This window comes from Terrapene carolina, unplaced genomic scaffold, assembly GCF_002925995.2.
Source record: "Terrapene carolina triunguis isolate 2854851 unplaced genomic scaffold, T_m_triunguis-2.0 Scaffold746, whole genome shotgun sequence".
In the NCBI taxonomy this organism is placed as follows: domain Eukaryota; kingdom Metazoa; phylum Chordata; order Testudines; family Emydidae; genus Terrapene; species Terrapene triunguis.
In genome coordinates this window covers 1,689,750-1,713,870 of record NW_020665097.1, presented here as the reverse complement: position 1 = coordinate 1,713,870, position 24,121 = coordinate 1,689,750, and the positions used below count along the sequence as shown (strand labels likewise).

Here is a 24,121-nt window from a genome sequence, read left to right as displayed (position 1 = left end):
TTGCTAACATACCTGTAGAAACCCTTCTTGTTACCTTTCACATCCCTTGCTAGCTGCAACTTCAATTGTGCTTTGGCCTTCCTGATTACACCCCTGCATGCTTGAGCAATATTTTTATACTCCTCCCTAGTCTCTTTCCAAGTTTCCACTTCTTGTAAGCTTCCTTTTTGTGTTTAAGCTCATTGAAGATTTCTCTGTTAAGCCAAGCTGGTCACCTGGCATATTTGCTATTCTTTCTGCACACCAGGATGTATAGCATTGTGCTGGTCACACAACACAGCACCGAAAATGGCAAATGTCATTAGGGATAGGTCAGGTTTTGTTTGGCTCCTGGACCTATTGCCAGCTCTGGGGGGCAGAGTTAATGTTATATGGGAGATATATTAACTCTTTATTTGCTGATTTGCAGACGTTTAAGTTTAGCCTCCTGATTCCAGAAGAGCACAAGGCTGCATAAGACAACCTTAGCTCTGTGTTAATGAAGGTTTTGGCTGTGAATATGAATAAAAATAGCACTGGCAGGATGGATTTCAAGGACTCTCATGTAGCATTGCCAACAGTTCCTTATTACAAGGGACATCCCCTTATTTTTTCATCTCTGTACAACAAGATCAGGAGTTGCTGAGGGTTGCAAAAAAGCAGCAAGAAACACCCCTGGTGAATGTAGGTGAATCCTACTATGACGGGGCAGAGCGGCCCCGCACTGGTACCGCAGGGGTTAACCCTTCCTTCCTAGCAGAGGAAGCCACGCCCCGGAAGCTCTGCTGGGCATGCTCCAACTGGAGAACAGGTATAAAAGCCTGCGGAGCTGCTCAGTCTGGGCTGACCTCAGGAGGGGAAGGAGGCATGCTGCCAGCTCCCGAGGAGGGACAGCCTTCCACTCCAAGATCTGGAGGCCAGCCAAGCCGGGACGCACCCTGATGCACAGACTGAGTATGTCACAGTAGGGGAACAGACTGTAGGACTCCCCCCGAAGCGGAGAACCCGGCATTTATGGTAGGAAGTGACCCAGGGGAACTTTAGAGGCAAACGGTGTTAGAGCCACACAGACACTTGGCGTGTTGCAGGTGGATCCTTGCTGAGCTGGTGGCAAGGGGAACTTGCCACTACCAGGGCCCTGGGTTGGCCCAGATGTTTGGGCTGAGTTACCTGGATTCTAATCGCTAGGTCCACTACCCTGACCAAGGGGTGATTGTGTGGAAGGAGGCCATTAGGCTGCAACCGGCCGCCCACAGAGAGATGGGCGTGTGAACTTGAGAGTGGCAAGGTTCTGACACCCCATCCCACCCCTGCCACAAAGGGGCGGGGCGGTGCCAGGCCTGCCACACCTACCTACATTATTAATTATTATTAATAATGATAATATTGGAAGGAGTGGTGGAGTGGGGTTCTAAGAAAACAGTCCCTTATTTCTGAAATATAATGTTGGCAACCCTATGCTCATGCTTCAAGGAATAATCTGATCGCCAACTAGAGTAAGGACATGGGATGATATTACTTAGGGTTTGGCTACCCTTGAAACACTACAGTGGCACAACTGCAGTGTAGACTCTACCTATGCCAACAAGAGGGGTTCTCCTGTTGACACAGGTAATCCACCTCCCTAAGAGGCCGTAGCTAGGTCAACAGAAGAATTCTTGGGTTGACCTAGCACTGTCTACACTGGGGCTTAGGTTGGTAGCGCTAGATCTCTCAGGGATGTGGATTTTTCACTCCCCTGTAGCTATGTTTATATAAATTCCTACTGTAAACTAGTCAATTGCATTATTGGTAACATAAGCATCATCCTTTGAAGCATCTCTCATTGTTTGCTGTCAGATGGGGTATTAGATCCGTGGTTAGGGTACTAGTCTAGCACTCAGGAGATGTGGGTTCAATTTCCTACTGTACCACAAATGTCTTGTGTGACTTTGAATGAGTTACTGAGACCTGGTCTCCATCTAAACATAGGTAGACCTGGCTACATTGCTCAGGGCTGGGAAAAATTGCACACCCTGTGCAAAGTAGTTAGGTTAACCTAATCCCTGCTATAGATGCAGTTAGGTCAACAGAAGAATTCCTGCATCAACCCGTGTACTGCCTCTCACAGAAATGGATTACCTACATTAAAGGAAAACCCTCTTTCGTCAATGTAGGAAACATCTAGGCTACAGCCTCCACAACTGCATGCCATAGCTGTGCCGCTATAATGTAGACATCCCTTTAGTCTCTCAGTTCCTCATCTGTAAAATGGGGATATTAACACTTCCCTGACTCACAGTGGTGTTGTGAGGATAAAAGTGTAATTGATTGGGAGGTGCTCAGTTCCATGGTTATGAAGCGCCTTAGATAGATTGGTCTTTTTTTATGCTATTAATGGGTTATATGTCCACAATGATGTGGGTATTGCACATTGAAAATCCAGCTGTTTGGGTTTTCTGTACAAAGAACCCAGGTCACAAGGGGCCACCTGGGAAACTTCAATAGCATAGCATCCCATGGCTAGCTCAAGCACAGATGGAGATAGAGGGCAGAGATACAAACCTAGCCAGGAGAGTGAAATTGACAGAGACTTGGTATGGCAAGTGCTGTTCCAGCCCCAGCTTGGAACCCCAGAGAAGAACAAGGGGGAGCGAAGAAATGACAGCAACAAAAAGGCCTAAAATGCCTCTTGGGAGCTGAGTTGGCTGAAGGTTCATGATTCAAGATGCCACAGACAGAAGTTCTTACAGAAGTAGCTGTCAAATGCCAGCACCATGGCCTAGCGTCAGCGCTGACAACCTGGAGAGTTCAAGCATCATGAATCAGCCCTACAAAGATCATAAGATTGTCTGAAAAATCAGGAGATTTCCACAAGCACTAATAAATCTAGCTGCTTTTTGGTGCCCCCTGTTTGTTATTAACGCTTGGGGGAAGCTGCCACCGGGGGGCTGGAACAATTTTTATAGTAGGGGTGCTGAACCAAACTGTAAATCCTGTATATAATGGAAACCACTTCAAGCCAGGGGGTGCAACAGCACCCCCAGAGACCCTACTTCCAGCACCTATGGCCACCACTCCCAATTTATGTGTGATCACATCCGGTTTCTTCAGAACCCACACAGAAATGCAGGTCTCCCCATGGGTCGCCTCCTAATCCCTGATAGAGGAATTGCCATTTTATCCCCCCCATCCTCATTTCAAACACTCTTCTGTCTCCCTGAAGCCACTCTCCTCAGCCTCCTGCCCTTGTTCCAGTGTTCCAGCCTATCTTGTCCATCTCCTGCCCCCATCTCCCTCCCGATCCCACAATATTCCCTACATTCCCTTTATTCATTCCCTCATATGAAGACAGGAATTGCAGACTGGTGATCCATCTGATTTGATAGCCTGTCTCCCTGCAGCAGCTGGCACCACCAACTTTGGAGGAAAGTGTAAGAAGCCCTGTTCACCCACAAAGAAAAGTCTTCCATGGGTCGGAGGTTGGCTTATGCCCTGACTCAAGAGGACTGATCTCCCTTCCCAAACCCTTGCTTTTCTTTTTAATCGTTTACTGGTGTTGACAATCCCACGTGCAATCAAGAGTGAGGTCCCAAAAAATCATAAGGTTGGTTTTAAAATCATGAGATTTAAAAAAAAAAATACATTTGGGGTTCTTTTAATTTAGCGATTGTTTCTAGGGTTCCTATTTTCCAACTTTTCTCTGCAATCATGAGGGCCAAAAATTTACTTTAAAAAAAACCTCAAACCGGGATTCTCATGTAAACCCATGACTCTAGGAGCTGGGGCTTTACAAAAAACACCCCAAATATCATGACAGGTGTGATGAAATTGTGAGAGTTGGTACCACTGCCTTACTACAGTACTATCATCTGGATGTTCTTGTTGTATCAATGGCCAATCCTTTTTAAAATCCTGCCAACCTCTTGGCCTCAGTGATACCTTATGTCAGTGAGTACCATAGACAAACTGGGCACAGTAGAAGTATTTCCTTAGATTCTTTTTATATTTACTCACTTTTAATTCCTTTGAATTTCCCCTTGTACTTGTGTTATGTGATCAGAACTGCACAGTGTCAAGGTGTGGGCATCCCATTGATTTATAGAGACACTATAATATTCTCTGAATTATTCTTTGTCCCATGCCTTATGCATCTGAAAATCAAACAAGATTTTAGGATCACAGCGGCACACTGAGCAGTGCTCTCCATAGACTGTCTACAGTGACGGCCAGGTCTTTGTGCTGATTGCTACAGCTAGTTTAGAATCCAGTTGGATGTATGAACAGTTCATTATTCTCTCCCTGGATCAGTATACATTACTTTGCATTTGTCAACATTGACTTCCATCTCTCTGCCGATCACCACATTTCTCTACACCCACAATCTCCCAGCCTGCCCTCACAATTTTCCCCTAACCCCTAGTTTCATTCACTGTACCTCTTTATTCATCCATCCCTCACTTTCTCCTACTAGGGCCACAGATGATAAATACAGAGTGGCCCTCATAGCTGAGGGCACTCTGGCTTCAAGCCCATTGAAAACAATGCCATTTTTGGTAAGGGCAAAAATCACAAGCGCCTCAGTTTTTCCTGAAGTTAATTAGAGTCTTAATGGATGCAGGGGTCCGTGATAGCGGCTCCCAATACAAGACTGGGACCTTGACATGTAAAATAAATAAATACACTGATATAGGGTGTGGCAGGACGACAGAAGGATAAAAATCTTCCCGTCAACATGGCTAAAACCCCCTGCTAGATTTCTCTAGTGAGTGTACAGTGAATAATCCTGATTGACATTTACTTAGAGTGGCTCCTCCTTACATTCAAACAGCTGCATTTCCAGGAAACCCAAGCCAGGGGGTTTCTGTAGCCATTCAGTCACACTTCTCCTTTCCTAAGAAGAAAACATTTAAGACACAGAACAAAGCTCTGCCCCAGAGCGCGCTTGGCCGATACTGCCTTTCACCCTTTGCTGCAATATCCTCCATTCCTGCTTGCCGCAAGGCTGGCCACAAGTCTAACTGCTTCGACTTTACTGATGATTATTCTGTGAGCTCCTTCCTACAGTAAGTGCAGAATATGGGAAGCTACATGTGCGTACACACACACACACACACGGTAGGTTGAGAATGCAATGGAGGTGTGATGGCAGCACATGTAGACATACCCTCTCTAGCTTTGATTGAGCCAGCACACTAAAAATAGCCGTGTTGCCCTGGCACTGTGGGCAGTGACATGAGCTAGCTGCCCAAGTACAATCCTCTCCGGGACCCTGAGTATGTACCGCAGACGCTGGCCCAAGCCGCTGCCTGTGACACGGTAGCTTCCTTGCTATTTTTAGTGAACTGGCTCTATCAAAGCTAGTGGAATATGTCTACATGTGCTGCAATCACTTGACCTGATTGCAGTGTAGACATCCCCACATACATATACCCACACAAACATATGCACACATGGATACGTCTTCAAACCCCATTTACCAGACAACTACTTTCAGCAACCTGCGGAAGATTGGCTTGGCATCGTTTATACTCATCTACCAGCACAGGCTGAAACTGCAGACATTAATTCAATCCTTATGCAGTCTCCCTTCTCCCTCTCATATGCTCCATCCTTCTCCTGGGTCAATCAGATCCTCCTGCCCACTCTATTTTTTACTCCATTTCCAGACTCCCAAGAATTTCCTTTACCCACAATTCCTTTTTCCACATCCCTGGCAGAAAGTCTTCTGGAAGGGGCATTGGTAGAGGGGACCTTTTCACTGTGGTGCTGGTTAGGGATCCAGATCAGCACAGGTTAGCAGTACAGTCGGAGGTTTTGGCTGAACTTGAAAACAAGTTTTCTTTGCTAGTTTACGGTTATGAAGCATGTGCTGAAATGCTTTGCTGATTTGGGACCTAACCCAGAACTAGAACTCCTACTCTTTTTCAGTGGTTGCAAGTGAGTCCTGTCCCATTGCCTGATGAGAGTTACAGTCATGCCCTCAAATGCAATTGCTATCGTGTGCGAGAGAAGGGTCAGAGAGGCCTCTGAGTCATTGCTGGGGGAGGGCAAGCAATGGGAAAATAAAACAACATCCCCAAATCATTCTGAAGGCAGGGTGACCTGCCTGGCTAATGCACGAGCCCATTCTCACAGTAACCCTAATGGGATATGCACAGAGAGTTGTAAGGCAGGGTACTGGGAATGACCTGGGCTACAGTTAGCAGAGTTGCTTGGTTTGTATTTTCAGTCAGACCTTTCCTCAGCCATGGAACTAGCAGTTGCCTTGAGGAACTGAGTCTGTCTGGAGCAATTAGTGCTCCTGACCTACTTTGTCACTGATGGTAATGTTAACTCACTCCCTGAGCCCCAAACAACAGAAAAATCACCCTGGTAACATTTTTTTATGACTAACAGCTCCTTCTGAGACCAGGCAATAACCACACAATGTAAGTTCCAGCAGTCCCCTTTCCGACCAGAACTTGCATATTACTAAGGTGGAGCAGCTCAAAGGCAGGGTCATGTCTCCGTTGGGATGTTTTTGTGTATGTGGTTGGGGATGGGGGAAATGCCTTAATTTTTTCACCCCCCTTAAGTTCCCTCAATCTGTCCTCCTGCAACCTGCCCACCTCCATCTTTCAGACAGCTGCATGCCTCACAGTCTTACGTTAAATTTCAGAATGCACCTTGGGGGACCCTCAGACGCCAATCAAAATTCCTCCAGTTTCTCAGCAAGGCTGCTTCCTTCTCGGCAATCATTCCATGAAAAATGTCATGAAAGGATCCAGTTTGGTGGTGGATCCAGAATGGGGAGCTCCACCCAAATCTGAAGCATCATCCCCGGCTCCCAAAGAACGTGCCTCCACCAAACTCCTCATGCTTGTGTAAGTGACACAGGATCCAGTCCCCCAGTGTGTGGAACACTTCTGGAGTTGGTACAACAAGAAGCATACATAGGGGAACCTGTATTCTCCTAGAAGTAGAACACACTCTAACCTCAGGGTGTATCTCAGAGGAAGCCAGTGTCAGTCTTGCAGCCGGATGGCTTGATAGACAATGACGGAATTGGAGCCGGTTGGAAAATTGTGACAATTTGGTGAAGGATTTTGAAATTTGTAGTGATTTTTTTGACATTATGAAAATCCAAAATATTCCAGCCAGCTCTGGTCAGAATCTTGGAGTTCTCAGAACACGTGGCATGTCTGCTGTCCTGCCAGATACCCAAGGGCTTGTCAGGTGAGCCCCAAACACATCCCAGCAGCAGGGCAATAAAGACCAGACTTAATTCCCTCTCTGCACAGCATTCATGGCTGAGACATTCCATCAAGAGCAAAATACTTGTGCATTTAAAGACAAAATGAGGGGCCAGAGTGGGAAGGGCAAGTGGCAAATTCAACCCTGATGGCACTCTCTCCATTTCAGTGAGGGATGAATGTGGGGCTCAGAAACACAGTTCCTGAAAAGCGAATCACCTTGCAGCCTAGGGGCAAAGCTGGGCTGCCAGCATTGCACTGGCATATGCACAAGGATAATGGTTCCTCGCCAGCATACCTCTCCCTCCCATTCTCTATAACACCCATCTATCTAATATCTATCTAATCTATCTATGCCTTGCTCATCACAGCAGTATCTGAGCACCTCCTTCTCTGCCAGTAATCCTGATCTGCTGATAGGCACACAGCTAAGATCTGGCATCTAAAGACTCATGGAGGAGGTGGGAAGGTCCCGCTCAGATCCACCCTCCATTAGATGAGCCAAGCCATTCAAATGCTTCTGGAAGACAAGCCAGTTGAGTCCAGCATTGATTTCAGAACGCACCAGTTCCTCAAGCCAAGAGAAAAGGATTCTCTGCATGTACGGTCATTGCTAGACCCCATGGACTATTTATTGCAGAGACCAGGCTTGGGCACTGAGTGTAGACTACTCACGGCTCAGTTGTGAAAGAAATGTTTTATTTTGATCTGGGGAGATGAACCTGATTCACCCCCGCATGTTGTGCAATCACCAGGCTGCAAACACAGGAAGAAAGAAAAGTCAGAGCTGGCTTGGCTGGGCCAAGCTCCCCGCAACTAACCCAGCAAGGGTGCTCCCTGCAGCATTTCTACAGCCAGCCCAGAAGTTCAGGGGAAATTGGAGCTGAAGCTGAGGGAGGGCAAGAGGATTAAGGTCTCGTTTGGGAGTCAGTCTGAGGAGACACCAGCCCACAGGGCTGGGATTCCCCACCCAAGTCTTGACTGAACAGCAGGATGTTCAGGCAGCAGAGGGCTCAGCCAGAGCCCATTCATATGGCGTTCCAAAGGCAGCACAGTGAGCCAGAGGCATCCAGGAAAGGTGGGAATAAGGCTAAGGGCACCCACTGTCATTCCAGTGCAGAGGGCTGGGGTTTAGCCCTCTGCCCTGTAGGTAGGGATGACAACCCTCCAGGATTGGCCTGGAGTTTCCCAGAATCCGCATCAATCTGGGAGATTTTAACAGGCTATTTTAAGAAAATGATGTTATGGCATGTTGGAGGAAACAATCTCCTGGAATAGCTTCAGTCAGAGTTGGCAACCCTAACCATCGGGTGCACTCAGGCACCCCTGATTGGCAGGATCCCGTTGCCCACTTCTGAAATGCAGCTGCTTCGGAGGTGGAACTTGCACATTCTGCAGCAGCCAGCAGCAGATCACAGCCGCTGCCTGAATTACACGCAGCCGCAAGGTGCAGGAGCTTGGGGAGTGAGCCCAGGGCACAGTGATGGGGAAGAGACCCTGAGGTGTCAAAGAGGGGAGCTCAGCTGCCCCGAAATACAGATAATGGAGCCAGGCCAGCACTGCGGGGGCTGGTGTGACTGGGGACCCCTTTCTCTCAGCACCACCTCCTGGCAGTGCCATACATCCTCTGTGCCCCTCAGCTTGGAGCAGTCACAGAGACCGGCAGCCTGGTCCCCACACACCCTTCTTCATCCTTCGCCCCCCAGCTGCCAAACCCTCCAGTCTGCCAAGAGCACATGTGGGTCTCATTCAGGGCCCTGCTCAGCTCGGGGCCTGCTCTGACTCACACTCACACTGCAGTTCCCAGGAACCTCCTCACCCACTTGCCAGTGTGAGAGGCAGGAAAGGCAAAGCCCAGAGTGGGAGGTGACTGTGCAGCAAGGGTGTGGGGTGTTTCCCCTGCTCCCCCGGGGCAGAGTCAGTCATAGGAGAGCGGTTCCCCAGGGGACAGCATCTCATGGCACCTGAGCCCACCCCGTTTTATAGAGCTGCACTTGGCAGGGGCCTCTGCCGCTGGGGCTCTGCCAGCCTTCCCACGACACAGGTCTTTCCTAATCTGTACTCCGTGGCAATGCCTTGGGAAGGGAAAGAGCCCCAGCATCTTTCATGGCACTGTGCCTAGAAGGTCTGGGCAGCCTCAGTGCTGCTGCTGGGCATGGGGTGCCCTGGGGCACACACCAGTGAGCTGGCATCAGGCCAGCCACATCTGAGTGCCGTGTTCTACTTGGTGCACCAGGGAGCCAGGCAACCTGGGCTCCATCACAGTGTCTGGTCTCATACCTGGGACTCCATGACCCACATAAGTACGGGGTGCTCTGAGCAAGGGGCATAGCACCACGTTGGGAGCATCAGGCAAGCGGCACCCACAATAGCAATGTCCTGGCACACAACATCTATAATAGCTGGTGCTTAGGCACTGCAGGAGTGTGCAACGGAGAGCACGAGCGAGAGCCAGTGAGCAAGAGCGCATACTACAGTGGGCAGAGCATATACAGCCGCGGTAGCAGGGACCTTGTCCACTGACGATGTCTCTGACTCCTTTTCTCGGGGTTCACGCTGATCATGCTCTCTCTTGTGCTGACTGGCTGTTCACTCCAGCCCCCTGTCAGTCTTCACTGCAACCCCACTCCACTGCCCTACTCCTCCCTGTCCCCTCTCCCCTTTGCTCCCTCCCTTAAGTGTCACCGCTCCCTCCTGCCTGGTTTGCAATCCCCTTCCATAAACCTCACAAACAAACAAACCAAGACACATTCTGAGAAACAGGGTGACATGAAGACAATGTTCGCTCACTCTGGGTGGGTGTCTTATGCCTCCCTCCCAGCCTGGGTCTGGGTGGTTTTAGGGGATGTCTGCACTGCACACACAGATAAGATTGCAGCTCAGATAGAGATATCCACGGTAGCTTTAATCTAGCTAGTGTGGCTAAAAATCGCAATGAAGATGCCATGGCACGGACATCAGCATGGGCTGTACAAGCTGCTTGGAACCCTGGATCCATACCAGCCAGTGTCCATGTTGCTCCTTTACTCCAATTTTAGACACCTCAAAATGCTGCAATGGCACTGCTGTAGTGCTCCAGTGAAGACAGTACCTACGCCCGGGGGAAGGGTTCTCCCATCGGTCTAGGTACTCCACCTCCCTGAGAGGCAGTGGCTAGGTTGAGAGGAGAATTCTCCCATCAACTTAGAACTGTCAACACCGAGGGTTAGGTTGGTTTAACTGTGTTGCTCAGAGGTGTGGATTTTTCACACCCCTAAGCGACATATACACCAACCTAATTTCCTGGGGTAGGCCAGGCCCAGGTAGATTACAGCTGCAATCCCACCTCCAGTTTCAGTGTAGATGGCCTCTTAGACTGTAAACTCTTCCAGCCTGGGAGTCTCTCTCTCAGGCCTGGTCTACATTAGAAAATTAAGTTGGCTTAACTACATTGCTCAGGGGTGTGAAAAATACACACCCCTGAGCAGCATAGTTAAGTTGACCTAACCCCCAGTGTAGAAGAATTCTTCCATCAATGTAGCTACTGCCTCATGAGGAGATGGGTTACTTACGCCAACTAGCGAACCCCTCCAATTGGCATAGGTTGGATCTGCACTGAAGCGCCACAGCGGTGCAGCTGTAGCATTTCAAGAGCAGACAAACCCTCACTCTGTGGTCATGTCTTCACTACAGCTGAGAGATGTAGTTACCAGCTCAGGCAGATGAACACACCTAGCTCTGCTTGAGCGGGCAGGCGGAACATAACACTGTGGCCGCGGCGGCACTGACTACAGCTTGGGCTAGGTGCCCTTAGTACTACACCAGCTGAGATCCTAGGTATGTTGTGGGGGCGGCTAGCCCAAGCTACCACCCATGCCGTACTACACTGCTATTTTTAGCACACTAGCCAGAGCAGAGCTAGTGCATGTATATCTACCTGAGCTGGGAATTCACCTCCCAACTACAGCGTAGCCGTACCCTGTGTGAGGATCTGTGGTGCTCAGCATAACAGGGTCCTAATCTCACTTGAGATCTCTAGGTGCTACTGTAACACAAACAATAAATAATACAAATATTCAAGTTGTTTCGTTTCTTATTCTAAAAAAATGGCCTGGCAGTTTTTGAGGTGCTCTAGCCCCTCCAGGGTTTGCAGCAAGAACTTGAAATCTGCCGGTGGGATAGTTCTGAGGTCAGAGGGATGGCTTTTATTGTCCTCATGGAAATCTGTTCAGATTTGGCTGTATTACCAAGTGCTGAAAATCTTGCTGAAAAGCTTCTGCTCAGCATAGCTTGCTAGAGGCTTGTGGCTAAAACTGAATATTCCCTCTGGACTGAGCATCCCCCATTATCACCCTGCATCATGCACACACAACTTAACATCTAGACAAGACTTGGCCACAAGGGAGAAGAATGCTGCTCCTCACAGCAGCTGTTAGACTGCAATATAAAATCACAGCACAGTGGAACCAGACACCAGTGAAAATAACCAAGATGGCAAGTCTCTCTTCTGATGGACATCTGAGGCACTGCCATCAAGATGGGATCCTGATTCATGTCCTCTGCTCCTGTCAAAATGATCTGCGCTTGTTCAGTATCTGTGGTTTTTGTCTGCCCCAAACTCTAGCATCATGTCTGTGGGAGTCACTGAACTCAGCAGGATGTGATAGAGATACCTGGGGGCCCACTTAATGTTTGCTGCTGGGCCTTGCTGGCCACTCAGTCAATTATTTGTAAGAGAAGGAAAATCGTGTGCACGCCGGTGTTTGCTCCCTGCTAGGTCTGAGAGGCCTGGAACCTTGGAACCCAGCGCAACTGGGCTCAGAGGAGGCATGCATGATCTCTTCCTCAATACAGGCTTTTGTAAATTATTTTCACAAAACAGGCTGTAATTTGGAATGTTCGGGAACCGAGTCTGTTCCCATCCCCTGACAAGGAGGCACGCACAGCACCCTACCCCTTGTGGCAGGCAGGGCCATTACACACACAGTGAGATACCGCACGGTTGTCACCCAGGGTGGCAGCAGGGAGCACAGTAAGGAATTGGAGAAGTTACCTCAGTTCATATAATTCCCTCAGGGGGCATCTCCCTCTTTCTCTTGGGAGCCGGAGAGCTCACCCTTTTCCCCAGGGGAAGAGGAACCCCCTTTTCTCTTAGGGGTCAGAGGGCTCCCCCTTTTCTCTGCAGATAGGATTGGATGTTTTGGATGGTGCAGCCCACATTGGGGTCAGGTTTCTGGGGTGGCTTACGATCCATTCCCAAGACATGGTTACTTTTCCCAGGCAGCGGCAGGGCTGGCTGATCTACCAGACAGGTGGGCGGCAGGGTGAGTTGCTGACATGGGCACAGAAGTGTTTGATGCATTTTATTGCTGATGTGTGATATGGGAAAAGCCGGAGCAGCGACTCACACCCTGCATTGGGCAATGCTCAGCCAGCTGGGCTGGGAAAGTTGCTCTCTTGCCCCAGAGCAGGGATTCAGGGCAGCACTCTCGGGGACAGCAGCATTCGGATAATGGAGACAACGACCCCGGCACATAGGGTTAATGGGCATTAGGGGACCATGGGAACAGGCAGCTCTAGAGGCTACAGAAGCCCAGTCCAGGCCTTCACGTTTTTAATCTCATTCCACAGATGATACCAGCTCTCCTAGCATTGCGCTGGAGTACTGGGGATCGGCACTGACTGTGAGAAGACTGTGCTCTCCGAGCCCCCAGCCCACTACCTTCAGCCAGGAGCGGCGCCAGGGGTTTTGCCGCCCTAGGCAGCAGTGCTCCTCCTCTGAACATTGGGCGGCGGGGGCTCCTTCTGCTCCGCGTCTTCGGGGCACTTTGGCGGCGGGTCCCGGAGCGAGTGAAGGACCCACCGCCGAATTTTCGCTGAAGACCCGGAGCGGAAGGACCCCCTGCCGCCGAATTTCCACCGAGGACGGCAAAATGCCGCCCCAGGCAACCGCCTAGGGTCGCCTTTTGGAAGTGCCGGCCCTGCCTTCAGCACAGCTCCTCTAGCACCACATTGGGGCATTAGGGCTAGCACTGAGTCTGAAGGGAAAGCACTCTCTACAGCAGTGGTTCTCAACCTTTTTTCATTTGTGGACCCCTAAACACTTTCAAAAGGAGGTGCAGACCCTTTGGAAATCGACTGTGTATATATAGTGGAGTTCTGTTCACTCCGGTTTCAGTCTAAGTCTTTTGCAGACCCCTTAGACCAATGGCTTCCAACCTTTCCAGCCGACTGGACCCCTTTCAGGAGTCTGATTTGTCTTGCGTACCCTACGTTTCACCTCACTTAAAAACGACTTGCTTACAAAATCAGACATAAAAATACAAACGTGTCACAGCCACACTAGTACTGAAAAATGGCTTGCTTTCTCATTTTTACCATATAATTATAAAATAAATCAATTGGAATATAAATATTGTACTTACATTTTGGTATATAGATCAGTATAAACTTTTAGTTTGTCCTGACTTCGCTAGTGTTTTTCATGTAGACTGTTGTAAAACAAGGCAAATATCTAGATGAGTTGATGTACCCCTTGGAAGACCTCTGTGTACCCCCAGAGGTACACGTGGCCCTGATTGAGAACCACTGCCTTAGACACAGTGGGTCCAGGGACCACAGTTTGAGAACCAGTGCGTTACAGAGATTCCCACCAGTTCTTGCAGCACAGTGCCCCCTAGAGACATGTTGGAGCACTAGGGCCAGCATTGACTCAGAAGAGAACCCACCCCCTACTGAGATCCTCAGGCTAATTCCTGCAGCACTCAGTGTTTTTCTTAGCAGGTTAACGCTCCCTAATCTGGGAGAGCTAATGTCAGCTCAGCAGATGGTGCCATCCAGCCACAGCACTAGCTAAATTCAGTTGGAACAAGTAGAGGCTTCCATTCTACTTATCACTATGTGGCTGGTGTCCAAGTTAAATGGGAGCAAGAGGTCCATTGTGACTTTTTCTTTTAATAAACTCACCAGGCTCAGATAGTGCAGCCATTGGGGTCCATGTAACTATTGGAATAGGAAACAAGGTAGATGCTCGATGATCCTGTTTGGGGGAGTAGCGGCTAGAGGCCGGTTTTTACTGAACAGCAAACATCAGGGCAGCAGATGCATCATTGTGGTCCAAAATTTTGCCAAATTTATTTTTCAATTATAAAGCATAAAAATGTATCAAAATAGGAACCAGTCTCTTTGATTTATTATAACAAAAAAAAATGATGGGGAACTGTGATGTGTTTGTGGTGGAGTTAAGGGTATTGCCCCAGAGTTGAGAAAGCACCTCCAGCCAACTGTTGTGTATTAAAACACACACACACACACACACACACACACTAAGGTAAAATTAAACACTTAAGTAAAAGCCATTCAGAATTCAAACGAGACTCTTGGAACTACACTAGGCAACAGAATAGAAGGACCAATCTTGCACAGATGAGCTAGATGGATTCTCTCATAATAGAACTTTCTATCTCATCTTCCCAGGGCCCTGATCCTGCATTGTGTGTGGGCACAATCCTCTGTGTGGATTCAACTGCAACACCGGAGCTTAAGATTCATAGCTCCAAAATGTCAGCAACATTAACTAGGATCAGCCAGAGTATTTTCCCAAGAGCCCAAATTACTTGTGGTTGTGTTTTTTAAATTAAATGCCACTCAAGAGCACAGAATATTTTGAAATAGCCAGTATTTTAATAGGACCTACAAAAAGACCTGTCATTCCCTTTGCTCACCCTGAAGCTGCAGTTACATTAAAGAGGAACCATCAAGTTAAAAAAAAAAAAATCACACTTCTGTCTGAAATATTTTAACCTATTATTCTTAGAAGCAAGCCCTCAGACTGCACAACCCCAAAACCAATTAGAGGAAAAGACATATTTTTGTCAGTCTGTTTACTGCATGCTTGGCAGCCCCTGGGCGGAGTCAGTCTCACTCTTTCCCTTCTAGAGACAGCTTCCCGTCTAGCTTGTGTGGGTCTTTCACACAGCCACAAGGGAGAGAAAAACATTTGTTTTAAAAACAGGAAAATGTGATTGTAAAACCACAACAATGGGCTGGGGAAGGACATGGAGCTGCTCTGAGGCTGAGCTCAGCTTTTGAAACTGACTTGGCTGCAAGTTGAAAATTGGCTGCTTGCCTCTTTAGGCCATCTCTAGATGCCTAGGCTGAGCTCCCCCTGCTGACTGCAGAAGCAGTTGTAGAAACCCCCATCTCCAATGTTTAGCTGGGTTCTGCATCCTGAATCTACAGCCCCAGTGGCACTAGCAAACCCTCTGGACTGCCTGAAGCCACAAGGAACAGGGAGATTTGTGATTTCAGTGACTATGGAGTGAGCTCCTTACCAATATGATTTGCTCATCAGGCCATAAATCATTTCAAATGGGGCATTTGTGTGGCTTCTTGAGCATTTATCACCAAAAGCCATTTAATAATGAACACTGTACACTCAGAACAGCAGCTCCAACATGGGGAATCTGCGCTGAAAGCCTTCAATGACACACACGCTTATTGTCCTCCACAAACCCGCTGCTTGCTACTCTAATCACAGAAACTCAGATGGAATGACTTCCTGGAAAGACTGTGCAGGACCACAGGATATTTTGCAAATGTCACCACCTGAGTGACTGGAAATTGTTTATTTCCTTTGAAAATACCAACAGGGTTTGCGTCCAGATAAAGAAATAATTGCTGGCAATTTTCTTCATAAACAAAAACAAACCTGAGAGGAACAAAAGCCTCTGGCAGCCGCTGGGGATTGTGTGCCCCTACCATTGGGAGCTGCCAGGCAGCTTGGCGTCTGCAGCGCTATAAATCCTCGCCTCACAGGCTGATTCCTCTGGCCTGCAACATTCCAGTGTCTACAACTGGGACCTGAGCCCAAGCTGCCGTGGGATCATCCCAGAGGAGCTGTCATTCTCTGCAGCAAATAAAAAGAGCTCTCGTTCATGTCGCATTCCCCATCAGTACTGGCCCAAGCCAGGAAAGCCAATGATCCAACCAGCAGACCAAATTCGGTGATGAATCCTGGTCATGTGCCACCTGAGGCACATTGTCAATAGGCTAAGAAGATCAGCAACATGCTGCTCCGCTTTAAGCAACTTCTGTAAATAATTCCTTTAAAAAAAAACCGGATTGGGCAGCAATATGTTCAAATTTCAGGTTTAAAGACTGCCCAGGACATCAGAGGTTAGCTGCTTAGGGTATTTCTCCTATTAACATTACCATGTGAGTACGGATGCCACTCGAACCCACCACACTCCAGGGGCCAAACTGTGGGGATTGTTTTGCCTTCAGCACTCTCTCCTTGTGCTGGCATGAAAACAATTCAGAAACTGCCTCCTGGACCAAACCCTTCTCTGTTCCTGCTCCTGGATTGCTGTCCCTACGGGTCCTGCAGAAGAAGAGGAAGCCAAGTGCTTCCTCCTCCTGGTGGGAGGCAGAGAAGGGTAAGAGAACTGGGGGGGCACAGAAAGCCCAGTGCTGACATTACAGTTGTCCTGCAGTCCCTACGCTCAGCAGATGGCCCTAGCAAGCTGATCTCTGGGGCAGCAAAAGTCCTAATCTTTCAACAGTCTGTTGGGCAAAAGGTCTGCAAGAGAGAGACCCACAGAATGTCCTGGGAGAATAGTACACTGAGGTGAGATCTACTATTGATATTTCTGCACACATGCCAACCCTTCTTACTGAACAGGACTTCATATCCCTCCCTATGAGATGGGCAAGCATTAATCCCCTCTTTTACAGGTAAGGCAGAGCAGAGTATAGAACTCGAGACTTTAATATGGCAAATGCACCTCCTCAGCCCTTCGGGGCTTGTCTGCACACAGAAGTTGCTCTGTTTTAACATATCAGTTTAGTTAAACTGATGCAACTTTTGTGCAAAGACTCTCTTATATCAATTTAAAATTGATGGTATCAGTTTAGCTTAAATTGGCACAAGCTAAGCCAAGATGAGCCATGCTTAAAGCAATGTGTGTCCACACATGAGGTTGCACCAGTTCCAATTCAACTTAATTGGTATAAAAATCACACCTAGTTCTATCGATGCAGATCAGGTCTCCAAAAACTTGCTTGTCCTGTCTATAGTCACTGCTGTCAACACTAAGGCCTAAATGTAAAATGTTTAGGGGTAAAATTATGTGGTTAGGGGCATGGCTTTTTTACCAGAATAGTTATGGTGGTACAACCCTTGTGCAGACGCAATTATACCGAGACAAATATGCCTTATACTGGTATGTTATTCTCCTTCCTGTATAGGAACAGCTATCCCAATATAAAACACCTTCATACTGATATAACTGCATCCACTCTCAAGGGGTTATACTGAAATAGGTAAAGCAGTACAACTTTATAGTGCAGACAAGTCCTTAACCATAGTCCTATCCCAGAACTGGGACTAGAACCCAGGAATCCTGACACCCAACACTCTGCTGCTGGCAAAGTGTGTATCATGCCCCATTCCAGTGGGTTGGGCACACAGAGGCTAACAGCCTACTTATGTCTTTGTCTCAAGTGGTCGAGGTTTGTACTATGGATCTGGGTTCAGATCCTGATGATGATCCTTGCAAGAGTAAAACAGTCTGTGATCATGTAATTAAAAGCTACATCAGAATGGATCCATACAAGGTGGCTGCAGTAAAGTATCATGGTGGATAATGAACTGAACATATGCTCCTAGTGCAATGATGTGCCTAGGAGAGCAAACACAATACTTGGATGTGTAAACAGGAATATCAAGCATAGCATGGGTATTACTTCTGCATATAGTACTAGTGAGACCATGCATTTGTGACACTGGCAGACACGGTACCAGCTCATGCCAAGGCCCAGACCGCACTGACCACTGACAAATGCATAGCTGGAAACCAGTCTGGCTCACATGTGTGTTAGCATTATTAGAATAGATGTTAAGTTGATACATTTGTTTAGTATTTAGACTGATGAAATGCTTGTAGGACACTGAATGTATTGATCTCACTTATAACCTTTGTAGCCCATTGTATAAAGTTATACTGAGTGTTTGCAGTGTAAACCTATGCAACAAATCAAACAGGAGAGAAGCCTTCTCTAATACAAATACTGGCTTCCTACAGAAGATGTTAGGTCCTGCCCAACGAGAAGGCCTTTGAAACCAAACAAGTCATTGAGAGACATCAAAGAACACGCACAATTATTTCAAATTTGATGACAATATATACCTCCAGACCAGTGGCACCGCTATTGGCACCCGCATGGCCCCACAATATGCAAACATTTTTATGGCTGACCTGGAACAATGCTTCCTCAGCTCTCGTCCACTCACGCCCCTTCTCTACCTACGCTACATTGATGACATCATCATCTGGACCCATGGGAAGGAGACTCTGGAAGAATTCCACCATGGTTTCAACAGCTTCCACCCCACCATCAACCTCAGCCTGGACCAATCTACATGGGAGGTCCACTTCCTAGACACCACGGTACAAAAAAGTGATGGTCACGTTACCACCACCCTATATCGAAAACCCACCGACCGCTATGCCTACCTTCATGCCTCCAGCTTCCATCCTGGACACACCACACAATCCATCGTCTACAGCCAAGCGCTGAGGTATAACCGCATTTGCTCCAACCCCTCAGACAGAGACCAACTCCTACAAGATCTTCACCAAGCATTCTCAAAACTACAATACCCGCACGAGGAAATAAGGAACCAAATCAACAGAGCCAGACGTGTACCCAGAAGCCTCCTGCTGCAAGACAAGCCCAAGAAAGAAACCAACTGGCCATCACCTACAGTCGTCAGCTAAAACCTCTCCAACGCATCATCAGTGATCTACAACCCATCCTGGACAACGACCCCTTGCTTTCACAGGCCTTGGGAGGCAGGCTAGTCCTCGCCCACAGACAACTCGCCAACCTTAAGCATATTCTCACCAACAACCACACACCGCACCATAGTAACTCTAACTCAGGCACCAATCCACGCAACAAACCTCGATGCCAACTCTGCCCACATATTTACACCAGCGACACCATCACAGGACCTGACCAGATCAGACACAACATCACCGGTTCATTCACCTGCACGTCCACCAATGTAATATACGCATCATGTGCCAGCAATGCCCCTCTGCTATGTACATCGGCCAAACTGGACAATCCCTACGGAAAAGGATTAATGGACACAAGTCAGATATTAGGGGCTGGTCTACACTGGGGGGGGGAATCGATCTAAGATACGCAACTTCAGCTACGTGAATAGCGTAGCTGAAGTCAAAGTATCTTAGATCGAATTACCTGGGGTCCACACGGCGCGGGATCGACGGCCGCGGCCCCCCCCCCCGTCGACTGCGCTACCGCCGCTCGCTCTGGTGGAGTTCCGGAGTCGACGGTGAGCGCGTTCGGGGAGCAATATATCGCGTCTTAACGAGACGCGATATATCGATCCCGGATAAATCGATTGCTACCCGCCGATACGGCAGGTAGTGAAGACGTACCCTAGGAATGGCAATATACAAAAACCTGTAGGAGAACACTTCAACTTCCCTGGACACACAATAGCAGATTTAAAGGTAGCCATCCTGCAGCAAAAAAACTTCAGGACCAGACTCCAAAGAGAAACTGCTGAACTTCAGTTCATTTGCAAATTTGACACCATCAGCTCAGGATTAAACAAAGACTGTGAATGGCTAGCCAACTACAAAAGCAGTTTCTCCTCCCTTGGTGTTCACACCTCAACTGCTAGAAGAGGGCCTCACCTTCCCTGATTGAACTGACCTCGTTATCTCCAGACTGATTCTGGCCTGCATATTTATACCTGCCTCTGGAAATTTCCACCACATGCGTCTGACAAAGTGAGTATTCACCCACGAAAGCTTATGCTCCAATATGTCTGTTAGTCTATAAGGTGCCACAGGACTCTTTGTTGCTTTTTACAGATCCAGACTAACACGGCTACCCCTCTGATCAAAGAACAAAGACTTTGTTAATTGTATTCCTCTTCCTGTCCAGTTCATGCACAAGTCTTCCTGTCCAGGAAGAGGAGACCTGTGCATGAACTTGTCCCATCAGCTTGGACTCTGGGGAGAAGGGTATAAAAATCCATGACAAGGACAAACTAGATTCTTTTTGCTGCTTGGACTCTAAAGGGGCAAGAACCACTAAGCATAATCAAAGACACCCCCCCTCGCCCCCTGCTGTTTTGCCTAGGTTACCCCTAAAGAGCATATGGAATTTTGCTTACTATAGAAGTTTCTATCACTTTTTGAAACCTAAGGCTGTATCTCATTTGTGTGTGTATGTTTACCTGGTTTAACCTTGTAAATACAGTAGAACCTCAGAGTTACAAACACCTCGGGAACGGAGGTTGTTCATAACTCTGAAATGTTCGTAACTCTGAACAAAACGATATGGCTGTTCTTTAAAAAGTTTACAACTGAACATTGACTTAATACAGCTTTGAAACTTTACTATGCAGCAGAAAAATGCTGCTTTCCCTTTATTTTAATAGTTTATGTTTATCACAGTACTGTACTGTATTTGCTTTTTTTCTCTCTCTCTCTGCTGCTGCCTGATTGAATACTTCCAGTTCCAAATGAGGTGTGTGATTGACTGGTCAGTTCGTAAATCTGGTGTTCATAACTCTGAGCTTCTACTGTAACTCACTTCTTTTTCCTAGTTAATAAATCTTTAGATAGTTTATTATAGGATTGGCTACAAACATTGTCTTTGGTTTGATGTCTGAAGTACAGTTGACCTGGGGTAAGTAACTGGTCTTTTGGGACTGAGAGTAAACAGAATATTATTGTGATTTTTGGTGTAAGGGACCATCTATCATAAAGACAAGCTTGCTTGGGTGGCAAGATAGATCGGAGTGCCCAAGGGGACTATCTGTGATACCATGTTAAGGCTGTTACAATGTTTTAGGAGTTCATACTTGTTACTTGGTTGGTGAAATCTAATTAAAGAACATACAACCAGTTTGGAGTTTGTGCCCTGTTCCTAGACAGTCTGCCTTGAGGTTAGCACTCACGGTCGCAAGCCTCTCCAGACAGCTTGACAGCTGGCATACTGCATCCAGGTCTGGTGTGTTGACAAACTGGAAAGGGATCAGAGAAGGGCTACAAGAACAAGTCAAAGTCTAGAAAACCTGCCTCCCAGAAAGAGATTAAAATAGCTCAATCTATGTAGTTTATCCAAGAGCAGAATAGATTTGATCATGGTCTATAAATACCTACATGGGGAGAAGATTTCTGACTGCAGAGGGCTCAATGTCTGGCTTCAACTTCCAGATAAATTCAGACTAGAAATAGGACACCTGTTTTTAACAATATGGGTAACTGACCATTGGAACAACTTATCTAGGAGTGCGGTGGATTCTCCATCTCTTGGTGTCTTTGAATCAAGACTGGATGTCTTTTTAAAAGCTATGCTCTAGCTCAATCAGATGTCATGGTTTTGATACAGAAATTAGTGGGTGAGGTTCTCTAGCCTGGGTTGTGCAAGAGGTCAGACAAGAAGTTCATAACGGTCCCTTGTGGCCTTAAATCTATAAATCTTTGATTAATTTTGGCATTTCCTAATTTTGGAATGCTTGACTTTGCAAATAATGGTCTTTTAAGATATCTCTAGATAGACAGATAGATAGATTCATAGATTCATAGATTCTAGGACTGGAAGGGACCTCGAGAGGTCATCGAGTCCAGTCCCCTGCCCGCATGGCAGGACCAAATACTGTCTAGACCATCCCTGATAGACATTTATCTAACCTACTCTTAAATATCTCCAGAGATGGGGATTCCACAACCTCCCTAGGCAATTTATTCCAGTGTTTAGAAAACAAACAAACCAAAAAGAACGTAAAGGGGGACACAGAGTCTGGAATAGACAGACATAGATTGGGACAGAGGGACAGGGAGTATTGGGGAGATGGCTGGACACAGCGTACTGAGTACAGATTACAACATGTGGACAAAGCTGTGGCCTACCATAGGAAGAACACAAAGCACTATACATAAGTTGTGGCATGCACAGGCATAGTCATGCACACACGCATGTACACAGGCAGATGCACATATGCTTCCCTTTGGGTATGTCTACACTGTGAGTGAAGGTGTGATTGTAGCGGGGGTAGACATATCCACGCTAACTTTAACCTAGCTAGCACTGGTATCAAGAGTGGTGAAGATGTGGTGGCATGAACTTCAGCACAGGCCAACTGCCCCAGTAGCTACACAGGGTCCCTGGTGAACTTGTACTGAGGTGGTTGGCCTGCGCTGAAGCCCACACTGCCACGTCTTCACCACTTTTTACCTGCGTGAGCTAGATTAAAGTTAGTACAGCTACCCTCATTCCAATCACACCTGCACATGCAGGGCAGACATACCCTTTGTCCACACAAAACTTTGGGTTCCAAAACGTCACTATACAGCTGTCATGCCCCAACCCTGCTCCAGTTTTGGGGTTTGAACCTATGGACGAACATACAATGACACAGATATCCCCTCCTCAAGAATACAGATGCACACACTCAGAGACACCCCACACTGACACACATGCATCCACGTGGACCAACATGTTAACCACACACATGGACAAGTATGTATGGATGCATGCACATAGAAGCAGAAATACACAGAGCAATGTACACCTGCTCAGAGAGGTCCATGCACACAAAAAGGACCCAACACACACACACACAAAAATACACACACAAGGTGTGTTCCCCAGATATAATTTTCCAGCTCTAGAGGCTCCCTCTGTGCTGGGAAAACCCACGCGCTGGTTCTCACCTTCATAGGATATACACTCAGCTCAGCAAAGCAAAGCAAACTACTCCCTGTGCCAAGTGGGTGCACCTGTGTGGGGTGCCAGCCTGCCTGTCTGGGCCCAGGAGCACCATCCCCCAGAAGAGGCAGGTTGCCCTGACAAAAGCTGGATTTTTTCCCTTCTCTTTAAAAGAGACACAGAAAACACATCAGAAATTAAAGCGTTGGTAAATCTCTCCACCAAGAGAGCTCGGATGTCAGTCCCCACCCCATCCCAGCAGGCTGGGGCTGAGGCTTGCGTGTTAACACTCAGCTCCCAGTGACAATCACCAGTGGCTTCTCAGCAGCGAAGGCTGGTGGTGCAGAAGGAATTATTGTTATGCCAAGAACTCACTGAGACAGACCTGGAAAATAGACACCTCAGTTAGTCCCAGACGCTTCATTTTCAGCTACAGCTGCTCTTAGGAGAGGAACCAAAGTAGGCCTGGAAGCCTGGAGGGGCTTAATGCCTTTCTCCGGCTCTCTGCTGTTCTCAGCCGGGCAGACTCCAGAAAACAGTAGTCACCATTGTAGTGATGCTGCTGCCCTGGGTGAGGCTGCCCCCTGTTGGGGCCTTGCCCTCTAGGAGAGGCATTTTGAGACATCCCTCAGCCATGATGTAGGGAACCTGCTGGCTCACTGATACCGTCAGCAATCTCTCGGAGTTTGAGGATGATTGTCTTCTATAAAACACTGACAATGATTATCACTGCTACCACCCACTTCAGCATCTCGCCGGTACAGGGCTCCTTAATGCCTCCAGCACAGGAAAGGGAAGTACTTACTGAGGCCAGAGGCCTCTCAGTGGCAGGAGCGGCAGGCCAGAGGCCACAGCCTGGGTCTCCGGCTGGAGAGCCTGAGAGAAAGTCAGAAAGTTGCCCTGCTACTGGCCGGGGCCAGCAGTACCTGCAGCAAGAGGGCACAGAGGTGTAGCATCCCCGAAGGATAATAGGGCTACATTGGGTCTCTGGTACCTTCACAGCGTGGGGCTGGGCTGGGAACTGCAGGTTGTCTCTTATTTGGCTGTAGCAGTTACAGCACATGTGCCTATCTGTGTGATGGCTGACAGCCTGGATTGAACCAGGAATCTCCAGAGTTAAAAGCATGAGTTGCTACAACATGAACTAAAGAACCAGGCTCGCAAGCTGGGGCTGAAACAGACTCATATAA

The 24,121-nt window shown here is 47.8% G+C and overlaps 1 protein-coding gene across 1 annotated transcript in view; it reads right to left on the bottom strand.

Moving 5' to 3' along the window:
- LOC112122772 (histone deacetylase 7-like) overlaps positions 1-23,887 on the bottom strand; it is a 174,474-nt gene extending 150,587 nt beyond the window's left edge. Inside the window, exon 1 of the mRNA XM_029913616.1 lies at positions 23,858-23,887. Coding sequence (XP_029769476.1) covers positions 23,858-23,887 — 30 coding nt within the window. The remainder of the gene's footprint in view (positions 1-23,857) is intronic.
- Positions 23,888-24,121: the final 234 nt, after the last annotated feature.